This window comes from Python bivittatus, unplaced genomic scaffold, assembly GCF_059951505.1.
Source record: "Python bivittatus isolate LINGU-HERP-01145 unplaced genomic scaffold, Pbiv_v1 ctg000330_np1212, whole genome shotgun sequence".
NCBI lineage: Eukaryota > Metazoa > Chordata > Lepidosauria > Squamata > Pythonidae > Python > Python bivittatus.
Genome location: NW_028277058.1, coordinates 49,053,531 through 49,068,268, shown reverse-complemented (window position 1 = coordinate 49,068,268; position 14,738 = coordinate 49,053,531). Strand labels below are relative to the sequence as shown.

The 14,738-nt window shown below is 39.5% G+C and overlaps 1 protein-coding gene across 2 annotated transcripts in view; it reads right to left on the bottom strand.

Moving 5' to 3' along the window:
* Positions 1 to 2,023: 2,023 nt before the first annotated feature.
* B4GALNT3 (beta-1,4-N-acetyl-galactosaminyltransferase 3) overlaps positions 2,024 to 14,738 on the bottom strand; it is a 108,335-nt gene continuing 95,620 nt past the window's right edge. For both annotated transcript variants that reach the window (XM_088141223.1, XM_088141224.1), the window contains 6 exons: positions 11,090 to 11,385; positions 10,000 to 10,153; positions 9,164 to 9,236; positions 6,757 to 6,910; positions 5,436 to 5,562; positions 2,024 to 4,135 (listed from right to left, as the gene is read on the bottom strand). In XM_088141223.1, coding sequence (XP_087997349.1) covers positions 4,030 to 4,135; positions 5,436 to 5,562; positions 6,757 to 6,910; positions 9,164 to 9,236; positions 10,000 to 10,153; positions 11,090 to 11,385 — 910 coding nt within the window. In that variant the 3' untranslated portion in view covers positions 2,024 to 4,029. The remainder of the gene's footprint in view (positions 4,136 to 5,435; positions 5,563 to 6,756; positions 6,911 to 9,163; positions 9,237 to 9,999; positions 10,154 to 11,089; positions 11,386 to 14,738) is intronic.

Below are 14,738 nucleotides of genomic sequence, written 5' to 3'. Positions count from 1 at the left end.
TGGAGCTTCAGTTGCACTGTCATGTCTGACATCTTGACTTTGATCATACCCTGTGGATACCCCCTGAATTTGTTAATTTTTTTACATAGTTATTTTGCCATACATATTGCCATAAGTTAAGTTCTTCTTCTCTGGGAGAAAACTTCATTGAGAAGCTCAATTTCTGTATTTATCCAAAACATCATGAGGAAGTGTTAACTTTATGGCTTTATGGTCTTTCTTTCACACAGTATTTTAGTTTAACAATTGAGATAAGCTGTAAAATCTGAAATGCTCAAGGTTGAAATAGTAATATGGATATTGTATTTATTTATCAATCACATTTCTACCCCACCACAATCAAATTACTGTCAATAGCTTACACAGAATAAGCTGGGGGGGGGGTGTCTTCTAGAGTACATCTTATTAGACAGAATGACTGGATTCTTTCCAGTTGCATTTTTAAAATCCAGATTCTGTCTTAGAGTATTTAAATATCTAACTCATAAATGCTGCTGTTTTGATACAGTATTTGCAACTAGCCTTAATGCCCAGAAGAGTTAAGTATCCTAATCATGGTCCCTCTTAGGAGCTACTCATAAAGTTCTGAAAACCAAGGAGCATAACCAGCAAACTTTCTGAGATTCAGTGCTTTTTCATCGCTCTGCACAATACTTGCTTGAATCAATTAGGAAAGGATGCTACACAATACATAAGTACCAAAATGTCTTGTTCTTTATAAATAATTATCAAGACTCCTTTTAGCAAAACTAAAGTTGTGTTATATCTCTTGGAAATTTGAAGCTTATTCCTTACAGCAAAAGCTAAACTTTCTTCAGTTTCCCCAATCAGGACATAGATCTTTTCCAGAGTACAGATAAATAGTAATCATACACATTTTCCTGCTTCATACAGCCAGGATACAGATTACCAAATAACTCTTTCCTTGTACTTATGAGGTATTTCCTGAGATCAAGCACATTTGTGTACCATGAAGACATACAGTCAGATTTTATTTATGCAGTACTCTTGTTAGCCCCAGAACAGCAGCTGGGGCTATTTTTCCTGGGTATAGATAAATCAGAAAATCTATGTAAATGTCTCTTAGTTGGGATGTCTGTTTTCTACTTTTCAGTTCAAGTAATTGAAAAACTTAGGATCTTGTTTCAAAACAAAGACAAAACAAAAAAACCAAACCAGAAAATTAGGAATTTTAATAATTCCTAGGTGACCCTTGTTGACTGCACCTAGCTAGTACTTGCAGGAGCAAATGACCAGGTGATTGAAACCCCACCCTTTCTAACATGCATTGCATCCACCACATGACATACAAAAGGGCAGGACTTCAATTGCCCTGTTGCACTGCCATTTTGACATTATTTGCTTCCCTCCAGACAACCTTGGGTACTTGGATTGGTAACCACTGGGAAATACCAGGGCTGTGGGCTGAGAAATTTAAAAAAAAAAAACATTTGGAAGAAGGCAATGGAAAATGATTCCCATTTCTTTGCCCAAAGGTCCCTAGATGGACTTGTCCCTGAAGTCACCAGAAGCTAAACTTGATTCAGTCATTTTATATTTTATAACCATTCTCTGAAGCAAATGTTCATCCATGCAAATCAATTAAGGACTCCAGAAGAAAATACTTCTTTTTCCTGGATGATATCCCTTAATCATGGCATAGCGTATCTGTTTGTATTGAACAGGCAAGTGACAATGTTTGCTTCTGCAAGGTAGCAGTTGCCTTTCCTTTCCAAAACAAACTGATAGTGAAGGCAACCCCTCAACCTCATGCCCAAATGAAAAAAACCACAGTAACAACAGAACGGATGTGAACACGTTAGTAAGAATCGCTTGGTAACAAAACTGTGAACAATAATGTTTTGGGATAAAGAGGTAGGTAAGGAACTGAACCTGAAAATCCCTGCCTATCACTGCGACATGTAAGGAGTCAGCAGAAGCTGGAATAAAATCCTCCATGAGAACTTGTCCAGGATGTCTGGAATGTCCTCTGGAAAAATAATAACAGAAATCATAATAAGAACACATTCATTTTCTTCTTTAATTCCTTAATTTTTGGAGCAAGGGCTCTTTTACCGCAGGCTAACAAGGAACAGTAGATAGACATCTTTTTATACAAGACAGAGGACATGAGGTTTGTTAAAGTCTTATCCACTGAGGTAGAAAGACTCAAACTTTACAGTTTCCAAGATTGATGGAATTTACTATGTAGCTGGAAGACTATTAGAGCTCAGTTTCTTGAAAAGCCAGCTTTTTTTTTTTTTTTTTGCTTTAGAATCATGTAAAGCAGTGACATAGACTTCTATTCACTTTCACAAATGCATTGAACAGGATAAACTCTATTTCTTTTGTAAAAGGTTCTGATGATTCAGGCTGCTTGTCTCTGTTACTGTGATCATTACTGCAAGGTTGAAGAAGGCCATTTCTGGGGCTCTATGAAACGATGCTCATTGCTTGATTTGTGTGTGTGTGCATGGGGGGGGGTGTATATAAACTTACATACTTATATACATGCATGTATATGCTCCTCAGTTAAGACTCCGTGTGCTTAATCTAAAGCAGTGTTTCTCAACCTTGACAACCTTAAGAAGTGTGGACTTCAACTCACAGAATTCCCCAACCAGCATGCTGGCTAGGGAATTATGGGAGTTGAAGTCCACACCTCTTAAAATTGCCAAGGTTGAGAAACACTAATCTAGGGTAATCATACACTTTCCAAATAGCTGCTCTACATTCTGCCTCATACAACATTGGCTACTGGGAAATTGACTGATCGGCTTCATTTTGTTACATGGATGCTGACTCCTTTTCTATGTGAAAAATCAATCCCAGAGTATAACTTATTAAATAATTTTATAAACAATAATATCTTGCCCTTCAAAATTATTTCTCTCAGAATGCTTTACAATACATTAAAATAAAAACTGAAACCAACCAACAATAATAAGACTGCACAATAAATTTTTTAAAAAAGCATATCAAAGCTGTTGAAGTCATGGATTTTGTTTCTTAGTACTGATGTCCGGGACTGAAGTGTCAGTCAATCTCCCAAGTGCTACATAGAAAATTCAAGAAAGAGCAGGCAGTCTCATGGTCCTATTTCTACCTCTTCAGTCCCTGAATCATTCCAATGAGTACCACGGCTGACACAATTGTCTGCCGAAAATAATGCAGTTCCTAGCAAGATTTCAAATGCAGTTTGACTATCATTCCACCAAATGGCCTGTTGATTGAAAGAGAAAAGCAATAAGCTGTTACAAAAGAAAAATATATCCATTTTTCTAAAGCGATGTTTCTTTTTCTGTACCTGAGCAGAATACAAGTAGAATGCAAGAACAGAATGTAAGAAGAGAAATTCCTTTATGTATCCTTGATATGTTGAAGAGCACTATGCAAAAGTCAAGCTACTGATTGACTTTAGTCCAAAGGCATGAATTTTAGATTTTTTTGTTTTGTTAAAGTATCTCAAAAAAGAGCAACGTCTTTAAAAATAGACCTAATGAGGGTATAATCCTCTTGTAACACACTGTGTAAGGCATTTCAGTTCTGGCACCTTTTTGTCTGCAGACATCCACAACATTATTTTGTTTTCTGGTGATAGACAACTTGTCCTTCAAACATTGGAGGCCCTTTAGGACATTATATGTCGTGGAAGCTTGTATTAATCCATTTAATAATCCATTACTTTTTCATTTTGCTATGAATAAATTGAAAGCATTCTGGTTAAAAAAAAAACATAAAAAGAAGGCACCATAAAGAGACTCTTCAGTGAGTGGAGGCTATGATATGCTGGTGAGAAAGTTCTTCACGCTTTGAAAATTAGCTACTTGGGCAGAAGACTGTAGAAGTAGGATCATTCTCTTCCCAGTTCTTTGCCAATAGTTAGAGGAAAGCTCTCCATTTTGTCTTTTGTGTGTGTGTGCGAGCACCTAAACTCATGCTGTGATCTCTGGGAGAAAGAGAATGAGTGTATTCTTAGTGATATGTCTAGAGAAAATGCATCCTGGGATTCAGAAGTGGAAATAGGCATCATATCTGCAGCACACGTCGATTCCACATGCCCCGCTTGGAGTGGAAGTGATGGAAGAAGTGCCTGATATACAGTCGGTCTACTTCCAGGCCTGCCTGAAATATTCTGCAAGAGAAGGTGGAGGAAGATTTCGATAAGAACACAATCGGCATCGGTTCTGACCTACTGTTTATAGCACTTGGGTGTGAAAAGCTATCGTGTTAAACTGTAACGTGATTTGTTTTGCATTTAGCATGCTATGTGAACCCAGCCACTATGGATGGCAAACCATGATTTATAGCTGTGCTTTATATGTGAATCAAGGGACTATAATTTCTTTGATAAAACACATTTAACAGAGTGATGACCCAGCCATTCATTCTTTCTTTGCTTTGATGCTACAATATGAGACAACTTTGGCACAGCCAAACATCTCACATTCTGAATTGTCTAAGATCCTTATGCTGGGGCCGTCACTGTTCTTACCAGTGACCCTTACTGAGTTGTGTACTTCTTATGTCTGTAATGTGACAACAAAAGAGATATGGGATCAGTTGCCCTCTTTTTCTTTCCCCTTTAAAATTTGGAGATTCTTTGCTTTCAGAATGAATGAGCATTTCAAAATGTGATATAGATTAGAAAGCTTCCTGAGCAATTTTGTGAAAAATGGTTAAAAGCAGCTCCGAAAGCTATAAAGAAAAAATTAGCACTGCAAAGAAGGATCCTTGTGGCACTTAGACACATTTATTTTTGCATTTACAGATGAACTGTCAATTTACATAGTTGTCCAAAGGAACAGAGAGAAAATATTTTAAAATTCTGTTTGCTTTGCGGTCCCACACTGGATTATGAGCTATTTAGGGAGAATATTCTAGGGATGAAACAGAATGTTCATGTTAAAAATCAACCATAAAAGAGATGGGTAACTAGGTATAGAGACTTTGTTAAATAAGGGCTAATTTTTAAAAATCTCTTACTATGGCTGGCTTTTAAAAATTGCAGTAGTGTCACAGAATGAATCTATATTTCTGAATGTGTGCTAAAACATTTAAAGAAGAGTTAAGCAAGTATGTAAATATGAGAGGGATAGTTACAGACCCTACAGAGATGGATGAGATCAGTACTCAGTTCAGCTATATCATGTTGTCTGGGAATTCTAGGAATTTTATCCCCAGCACATTTAGAGAATATCATGTTCAAATTGTATAACATCCTCCAGTAGTATGTGAGGAACTACAACTTCAATAGAAGTTTCCTGAAAAATATATGTAAAGTTTCTTCCTACGGTTATGAATTCAGCCAATAAAATGGCCCATTCATTTTATTTTGTTTTGTTTAGATGACCATGATAGTACAAAGAGTTCCTCCTTTGAGAGTGGCCATTGGCTGAACTATTTACAAAGATAGCTATCAAATCTTTACTGACCTGTCTAAGAGTTCCCAGTCCTCTCCTCCCCATTTGTCACGGAACTCTTGTGTGTTCATTCCCCCAATACGAACCAAATCAGACTTATATATACCCAGGAGACCAAAACCATTAACTTCCCAGTAGCCTATAAAGGCAAAACATAATTGTTATCAGTCACAATTTTTTCAAAAATAAAGTCCCCAGACCATTCATGATATCTACACACAGATTTAACTGGCTTGCAAACCCCAAACTCCACTCTACCAAACTACTAGCAGCATCAGTATGGAAATCCAGTAGCAAGTAATGGGAACAGAATAAAAATTGACTATATATATATATAAAATCCTAGTGAGATGCAATTGCTCTTTCACTGAGATCTTATCAATTGGTATGTTTCCACTAAAAAAAACAACAACAAAACCTCCAGATCCTTTTCTGTTACAATAATGACCTAGTTCTTTCTCAGATATTCAGAACTGAATATAATGTTAAAATAAGTGAATGATCTTCTTCTAGCAAGGAGAGTTGAAGAAATGAAGAAAGTTATTCTATGAATGGGATAAGGCTCAGCTAGAATTTCTCTCAGTAATGTGTGAGATCTTTACATATGGAGGACAGGTTTTTCCCCCCTGCTTTTTAAAAACATTGCTATAATGAATTCAGTTATATGAGATTTCAACTCAAGAAATCCAGTTGATAGAGATTCTCCACCTTACTGAAAATTAGACATATGTTTGGAATAATAAACATGAGACCACATTGCATTATACTAACTCCAGATAAAATTTTGATTTGAAACATTTCAGAATTAGGTCATATGCAGCCTGTGAGATCATAGTCAAATTGTTAATATTTAATAAGATTTCATGTCTTTCTCCTAATTGTCTAGGAACCAAATATTTTTATGATATTTGTAATAAATTAATAGAGAGCCAGTTTGGTGTAATGCAGGGTTCCTCAACCTTGGTGACTTGAAGATGTGTGGACTTCAACTCCCAGAATTCCCCAGCCAGCCATTCTGGGAGTTGAAGTCCACACATCTTCAAGTTGCCAGGGTTGAGGAACCCTGGTGTAATAGATAAGACAACAGACTAGAAACCAGGAGACCCTGAGTTTTAGTCCTCCTTTAGCCACAAAGCCAGCTGAGGGACCTTGGGCCAGTTATTCCCAAGTATAAAGAATTTGGCTATGATTGAATTGAAATCCCATACCAAAGTCTTTCTGGGCTGGAGATTATGGGAGCTGATCTCCTATGTCTCCAGAGAATGTCAGTGTAGGGAAGGCTGCCCAGAAAATAAATCTGTAATTCAGGAGTCATCTGCCCACAAACCCTTACCATCTGGCTGTTGTGGAGCGGCACCACAGTTCAGCCTCATAACTATGGGTGCAAAGGCCATTTTTCCTTCCACGCAGTGCTTCCGAACAGAGTCAATGAACCCTGCTGGGAAATGGATGTGCAGATCACAAAGAAAAATGATGCTGTGAGAATCCTGTAGGCAAAGATACAGAGCTGTTAATCCTGTTACTTTATAACTCATTGGGTTGGTCTCCACAGCTTCCTTGCCCCCACATCTGAGGTGGCTGCTTACCTTTTACAGAAGACAAATCCTCACGCTGGTGCCACCGTCTTGTCACCAGCCTGCTGCTAAGGCAGGCTGAAGCCAGATCAAGGTGATCCAGCAGGAAAGTGGTGGTTTCCACCAGAAAACACAATAAAATATTCTGTGTTGCATGAAGGAAGAACCAGAGGGAGGCTGGTGACCTGAGACTCCAACTGGCACTCTGCAGAATCACCTCCTCTGAGTTGGCTGCAGGGTTCTGTACCTCCATGGCTATTTCTGCTCTGACTCCTGGAGAGAACAGAACCCCACTGATGCAACCTATTCTCTTTCCTTTGTATTGGTTTTGTTCCAGGATAGCAAATATCAAACTTGTGGAATATTCCCATATGTACAAAATCCCATCACAGCTCAAGCAACTTGAAAATGCAGAAAACTGCTGATAACTTGGTTATCACTGCAGTATGGCTGTGTGTAAGACTTTCTGCCTCCTGTGTCCAAAGGCCTTGGTTGGCTTTGGGGCTGCCAGGGAGGAGGCAGATGGTCAAGCCCAAGGTGGCAACAGAAAGAAGGCAGAGGAGAAAGTTTGAAAGAATCACCTGGGCTCTGCACACTGCAGTTGCAGCAGGAAGAAATATTCTGTGCTGCTTTTTCCCAGCCCAGAAGCAATCTTCAGAAGCAGTCTTCTGGACTGGGAAAAAGAAAGAAAAAACATCAGGCACTTTTCTCTCCCTCTGCAAGCCCTACCTGTTGGATTTCCTTCTCCCTTCAAACTCAGCACTTGTAGCAGGAGAAGTAGCAGTAAACAACCTCCCTTGCTGCAAGTGCTGAGCTTGAAAGGAGAAGGAAAATGGTGTATGTGTGTGTAGCTTTCTGTATAAGATCTGATTTTTCTTGCTGGAAAAGAGGAGCAAGGAACTTCCTCTCTGGCTACAAGGGTTGTTTCTTCCATGCTCACAATAACTAATTGCTGTTCAGGAGGTAATGTGCGCTACTTTCCATGCAAGCACCACTTTTATTTGCCTTGCCCTAGAGCAGGTTTTTTCAACCGTGGCAACTTTAAGATGGGTGGACTTCAACTCCCAGAATTCCCCAGCCAGCAAGCTGGCTGGGGAATTCTGGGAGTTGAAGTCCACCCATCTTAAAGTTGCCACGGTTGAAAAAAACCTGCTCTAGAGCCATGGTAAAAGGATCACAGCTCAGAGGCAAGAGGAAAGCAGACTGTTGGGTGGGTGTGGAAGAGCCCAGTATATTAAAGACGAGTTTGCACACATAGGTGAAAGGACTCAGAGAAGAATCATGAAAGCAAACATTGGACTTGTGTGCCACAGACAACACATCAATCAGATACACTTGACCAATTTTTTGAGAAAGCTTGCAGGAAACAAAAATTCTTTCCCTTTCTTTTTAATTGTTAAAACCTTGTTAATGTTGGGGAGTTTAACCTAAATGTTTAGGTTAATGGAATGTGCTTTTCTCTAGCTTGTCGGTTGCCTCTTCTCCTTCCCTTAGAAAAAATTTTTTCCCCTATTTTCCAATCTTCTGAACAATTGATTGTCTCTGAACGAAACAGCATAATCTTTCTTAAAGAATTATTTATTTTATTTTATTCAGTTTGTGAGCCACCTGACTCCAGACTGACTCTGGGCAGCTCACAACATAATAAGCAATGAAAATACAATACAGAACAAAACATGGTGGGATCTGACCACTTCATACAAAAACATCAACAAAAACATATCCAACAAGGGACTCCACCCACCTTAACCCAAAGCCTGGGAGAACCTTCAGGGCTTCAAAGCCTTATGGAACAGCCACACAGATTTCGGGGGGCGGGCAGGTCTGTGACAGAGAAGGCATACTTCCTGGGTCCCTAGAGATAGCACTGTTTGATCAAAGGGACCCAAAGTGTGCCAACTCTGCCAGCATGTACCAGCCAGGCAGAAACCATGGGAGATAGTCCTTCAAATAATCTGGCGGTATGCTATGTAGAGCTTTACAGGGGATGCACCTGGAAGCAAACTAGAAGCCAGTGCAGCTTATGAAGCAGAGATGTCACCTGGACATGCTCACGCCACTGAATTATCCTCTTAAAGAACACTGTACTAAAATGATTATCTTTAAATGCTTTTTCTTTATAGTGGAGCCATGTAACATTCTACATTAGAAACTCTCATCACTCACCCTCACTTTGTCTATGCCAGCCTGCAGACCTTTAGAACGCTCAAAATTCCCAGTCAATCGCAAGTATTGGTAGCTGAAAAGAAGTTAGAGAGAATGGAGTTACAGTCGTGAGTGAATGGGTTATGGAAGTTCTTGAATCCTTCCCCAGTTCTGTTATAAATCACTGTCTGTTTTAAAACAATTTATCTCTCAACTTCAGTCTTCCATCCATAAGACAGAAACCTGAAAGCAGGGTTATGACTTGTCATTCCTGCAAGCAAGAAGATGCAATACTGGTAGAGGTAAATTTGCTGCACCTGTCTGTGGGCAAATACAGCAAGTGAATGGAGTCAATTATAAGTAGAATTAACCAGATGGCTCAGATGGAGCTTTTAGGACAAAGATTAGCCATTTTTTCAAACACCAACAATTTAAAACATGGCTAAAATCCTACTAGATATGGTAAGATTTCAGTGAACATCTTTCTGACTTTGTAAAAACTCATGTGAAAATAAACACGTTTCAAGATTTGGCATGCTCATGAAATATTTGAATATTTTTAAAGATGACTGTAGATGCTAAGGTAATCATGCATAAACCTATTACCCCCTGCCTTGTGTTGAGAAGTTGTATCTTGAATTCAACAAGAAATTCCAAACCGGTTAGTTCTTGCAGTGATTTAACCTAGCACTCCAGAATGAAAATGGGTGATAAGAGAAATTCACATCCTTAAAAGCCACTAGTAATTCTTTAACTAATAAGAAATTTCATTACTGCATCAAATCATTATAGACTTAGTATACAGTGACTTCTGCCTCTGTTTGAAAATATGCTTCCTGATGGAAATAGATCCTTACCTACGCAAGGTGGACCGTTTCAGAGCTTTTTCTACATCCATGTCGTCACTGCTATAGTCTACGATGATGACATTGAAATAGGGGTCCTTAGTACTCCTAAAAAGCTCTTCCATGTCAAAAATGAACTGCTGCACCCAGCGGGCCTGGTTTTTCACTGATTGATAGAAGAAGGAAAGGAACAGAATCAAAGCACAACCAGTTTTAAGAGTGGACCAATGTGTCCCCTGGATAAGGCATTTATTCAGGCTAGGGACAAAGCTTTGTGGCAAATTAGACATCTGATACGTATAAGATGGAAGGCTAAATCAGCAGGTGGGGGCCATGGCCAGGTGGGCCTTTGCCGAGCACCAGCTAGCGTGCCAGTTGCGGCCTTGCTTGGGACATAAAGACCTGGTTGCACGGTCTCATGCTCTCACCATCGCCAGATTAGGCTATTGCATCACACCCTACATGGGATGCTTTAAAGGCCACCTGGAAGTTTTGGTTGATACAAAATGCAGTGGCCTGGAAGTGTTGCTTTTCCATGAGGAGGTCAGACTCTGGAGGTTCGTTTCTCCCTGACGTTGTTTTCTGGAAAAAGCCTGAAAATAAAAGTTTTCAAAGTTCTTTTGGGGTGTGATGCTAAGTATTCTTTATTAGGTTTTAAATGGGTTTTCTGCATATTTTTGGTATGATTGATAAATCAATATCCAAATACCAAGTATCCAAATACTAGGATGGTTCAGTACTAATATTTAAATTTTAATATTTGCCCTGTATTATTGGGTACATGTGACAGAGAATGCCTAGTATCACAAGATGTGTGATTCTTGGAAGAACAGGCAAGAGACAGTGGCATTTATCAGACCCTGAGCGTTAGCACAAGAATAACTAGAGTTGCCCAATGTAAATCTAATATATATTATGATACCTTAAATCTGGGAATAAATTGTGGCAGAAGCCTTCCATTCTCTTCTTTTGAACAGCTGATTAAATATAATTACTCTTGAGCAAGAGGGAGGGCACCCCAGTCTATCATTCTCCCAACTGTTATTTTGACCATATGTATAATGTTGTGTTCATCTTAAAGCTATCAATTCTCCCCCATTACCAGGCACTATAAAGTGGACAACCGCACGATGATTCCATAGGAAGCTTGATGGCCAGCAAAGGACGGGCTCATCCACGCTGCTCATCAGGTGACGCCGGTGACCCCACACCAGATCTTTCATATTGGCTTCCTCCTCTCCGCTGCTGCCACCGTGCCAGCCGCGTGCATAAACATATTCTGAGAAACGGACTAGTCGCTTTCCCTGCTCCAACAGTTCCAGCTCCAGAAAGTAGCGGCTGCCCCGTAGGTGGTCCTGACGCTTCTCCACATTCACAATGCGCTGTAACTGGAACCGCCTGGAAACAGTAGCACTGTAGTTACATTCTGGGATTAAGGCTGGGGCTGACCAAGCATAACTCCACTGCTCTGATGCACAGCAACTTGGCAAGACCTCCCCTGTATTTTCTGCCTGATTTATTTCAGTTTGGAGTGCTAAAAACCCATCAGACATTCCTAAAACCTCCATTATATTATCCTTCCTAAAATATCTGTTTTTTCTACCCATTTTGTGGAATATCATCATGCTAGAGGTAAAAGCATGCACCAGCTTCGTTAAAATTTAGGCACATGTTAACAACATTTTATTCACCTTGGCATTCAGCATCTCATGATTCCACTACTTGCGGCCATTTGCTTATATGGCTTATATAAGAAGCAGGATAGGAACAGTATTGACACTTTTGAACTCTGGTGTTGGAGAAGATTCCTGAGAATCTCATAGACAGCCAAGAAACCAAACCAATGGATCATTGAACAAATCAACCCAGAGTTCTCGCTCAAGGCATAAATGACCAGGCTCAAATGATCCTACTTTGGAAACATTATGTAAAGACCCAGCTGTCTGGAAAAGGCTATAATGCTGGGAAAGGTGGAAGGAAAGAGAAGAAGAGGACACCCAGCAGCAAGGTGGATGGACTCAGTTACAGTGGCAACGGGTGCACCTTTGGAAGACCTGAAGGACCAGGTTAGGGAGAGATCATCTTGGAGAAAATCTATCTATGTGGTCACTAGGAGTCGAAAATGACTTCATGGCACATAATCAATCAATATTTAACTCTACACCAAATTTATCTATTTATCTAGAGAGAGGCACAAGGACCTTCTCCGTTGCAGCCCCTATACTTTGGAATGCCTTACTCTAGAGATTTGAGCAGCCTCTTCCTGTTTGATATTTCATAAAACTGTTAAAGCACCACTTAAAGTATGGTAGAATACTTTTGACCAAGATTGAATGTGACCATCTGGGAGATTTCTGTTAACTGCATGGCTTTCTCTTTATTTTTATTCTATATTTTTATCTGGTTGTACACAGAGTCCACAAATTGGGGGGGGGGTTTACAAAAAATGTGAAACAAACAAACAAGCATTTCCTAAGGCTTATATGCAGACCCTCTTAAAAGCAATCAACATAATAAAATTAAATTATAAGTACAAAAATCCTGTCCCTCAACAGTCAAAACTACATGGGGGGGGGGGGAACGGTCCTTAACAAGAAGGGTCCAGTTCTTATAACTGTTCTGCCCTCACAGGTCTCTAGAAAAGCCATGTGTTAAAAGCCTGTATTTGCAACCTGTATGTGTCAGTAGACTGCATGTACCTCCTGGGAGGTGAGATGCAGGCAACAATATGTTGGCTTATAAGGTAGTCTTTTAATTAGATGTCTTAATTGACATAGAGCTGCATAAGCATACTTGGGGTAAAACTGAACATTGGTTGTGCTTGTAACATATTGACCAAAATATGTCAAAACTAACTAGTACTCTCCCGGCTGCATGGGACATGGGTACAACTAAAACTGCTAACCTAGTCTAGATTTTCTCTATCTTACTGAAAAGCATTATGGGAAAGTTTCGATTCACCAAAGTTGTGATGGGCAGAAGAGATGAAAATGTGGAGAGATGAGTATTTATGGGCCCATCTGGTGATGACTGTGGCCTACAGAAAACTAAGACTTGTAATATAAGAGGGGTAAATGATAAAGAACATGAATTAACAAATGAAATGAACAAAAATAGATGTTATGTATTTGTGAAACTAAGAGAAAGGGGAAGCATTTAACAAATCTGAGTGAAGGTGATCTGATCTTGTGGAGCGGATGACAGCTCCATATTATATTCCAGGGAATGAAAATGAAAGAACCGGGGATGAGCTTTGTGCAATATTCTGAATGAATGCAATTAGAGGAAAAATTAATTCTCTTAGATGACATAAACTGATGGATGGAAAATAGGATTGCATAAAATATTCTATGCCTCGAACAGGTAGCATTGGGTGGCCTATGCAAGGTGTAAAACATATGTATTTTGTCCAGGCATAAACTCATAATGTGTGTTCCAAGCAGAGGTGTTCCAGGGTGGAAGTCACTGGGAAAGTACAAAGCTATAAGTATGGTATGCAATATCAGCTAAGTGGAGGTAAAGGGGTGGAAAGCACTGAGAAGATGGGGAAGGTGTGCTAAAATGGTTGGGTATTTCTCGCCAGCTGGGGAGAGAGGCATGTGAGCCAAACAGATAGGGCAACAACAGCTTCAGGGAAGGAGAGTCCTGGAAAGATTGGGAAGAGGGTTTGGTGAACCAGCTGGGTATGCTGCATTTGAATTCAGCTTGGCAGCAAAGTGGTAAGATGAGCAGGCCATGGAGAAGGAGCAAGGTACGCCACCTTTGTCCTATTTGTCTATAAGTCCCATCTGAAATTCTTTTGGATGAAATCCGAAACAACCAAAGTATTCTGGGTTTCAGTTTGGTTGGACATTTTCCAATTGGTGCCCATCCTTGGTAGGGATGTATTGGCAGAATTCTGTTTGAAAGGGTAGAAGAGGTGATAATCAGCAACATTTGGAAAATGCAGTGTGACTTTATGCCAGCCAGGAGGTGTATCGTCCAGGTCTGTTCTTCTGCAACTTGTTGACAAATATGTGAATGTGAGAACATGTTTGTTGATTTAGAGAAAAGGTATGAGGATGTCAATAGGCATGAATATGGGACTGAAGGTTGGTTGCTTGAATGCAGTAAGAGTGATCCGTGATGGAAGTAAAGACTAAGTGGAATAATTAACAAATGGTTCAACATTTAGCAGGGAGTAAGACACGAATGTGTAATGACCCCTTGATTGGTGTTTGTATTTATTGATTATAAGTACACAAATGAGGGTACCTTGGTAGAATGTTTATTAAACTTGGGAAATTGTTAACACATACTAATGTTGATAGGTAGTGAATAATTTGGGCTTTTTTGCAAGGAATGAAAAGTAACAGCTGTGTTTAAGAGTGTGCTTCTTCCCACTTTCTTATATAGAAGTGAGTTTGGTACATCAGAAGAAACAAAACTAAATTGAATGTAATGTGGGCTACCTAATAAATATGTGTACTAAGTTCAGAAATCATAAGATCAAGAATGAATGGCTGATGAATGAATGTAAATTGAATACACAGGTAAGTGATCTCTATAAAAGAAGTACATTGGGTTGGATTGGTTGTTTATGGAGAATAAATGAAGGTCAAATGTATGAAGGAAATGTGAATGGGTTGACAGGAAAGGGAAGACTGAGAAAATCATGACTGGACAGATTTCTTAACATTCTCAAAATGAGAGAGGTGAGAAATTTAAAGAACAAAAGGTCACGTATCAGTTGATGCTCAGACATGGGGAAA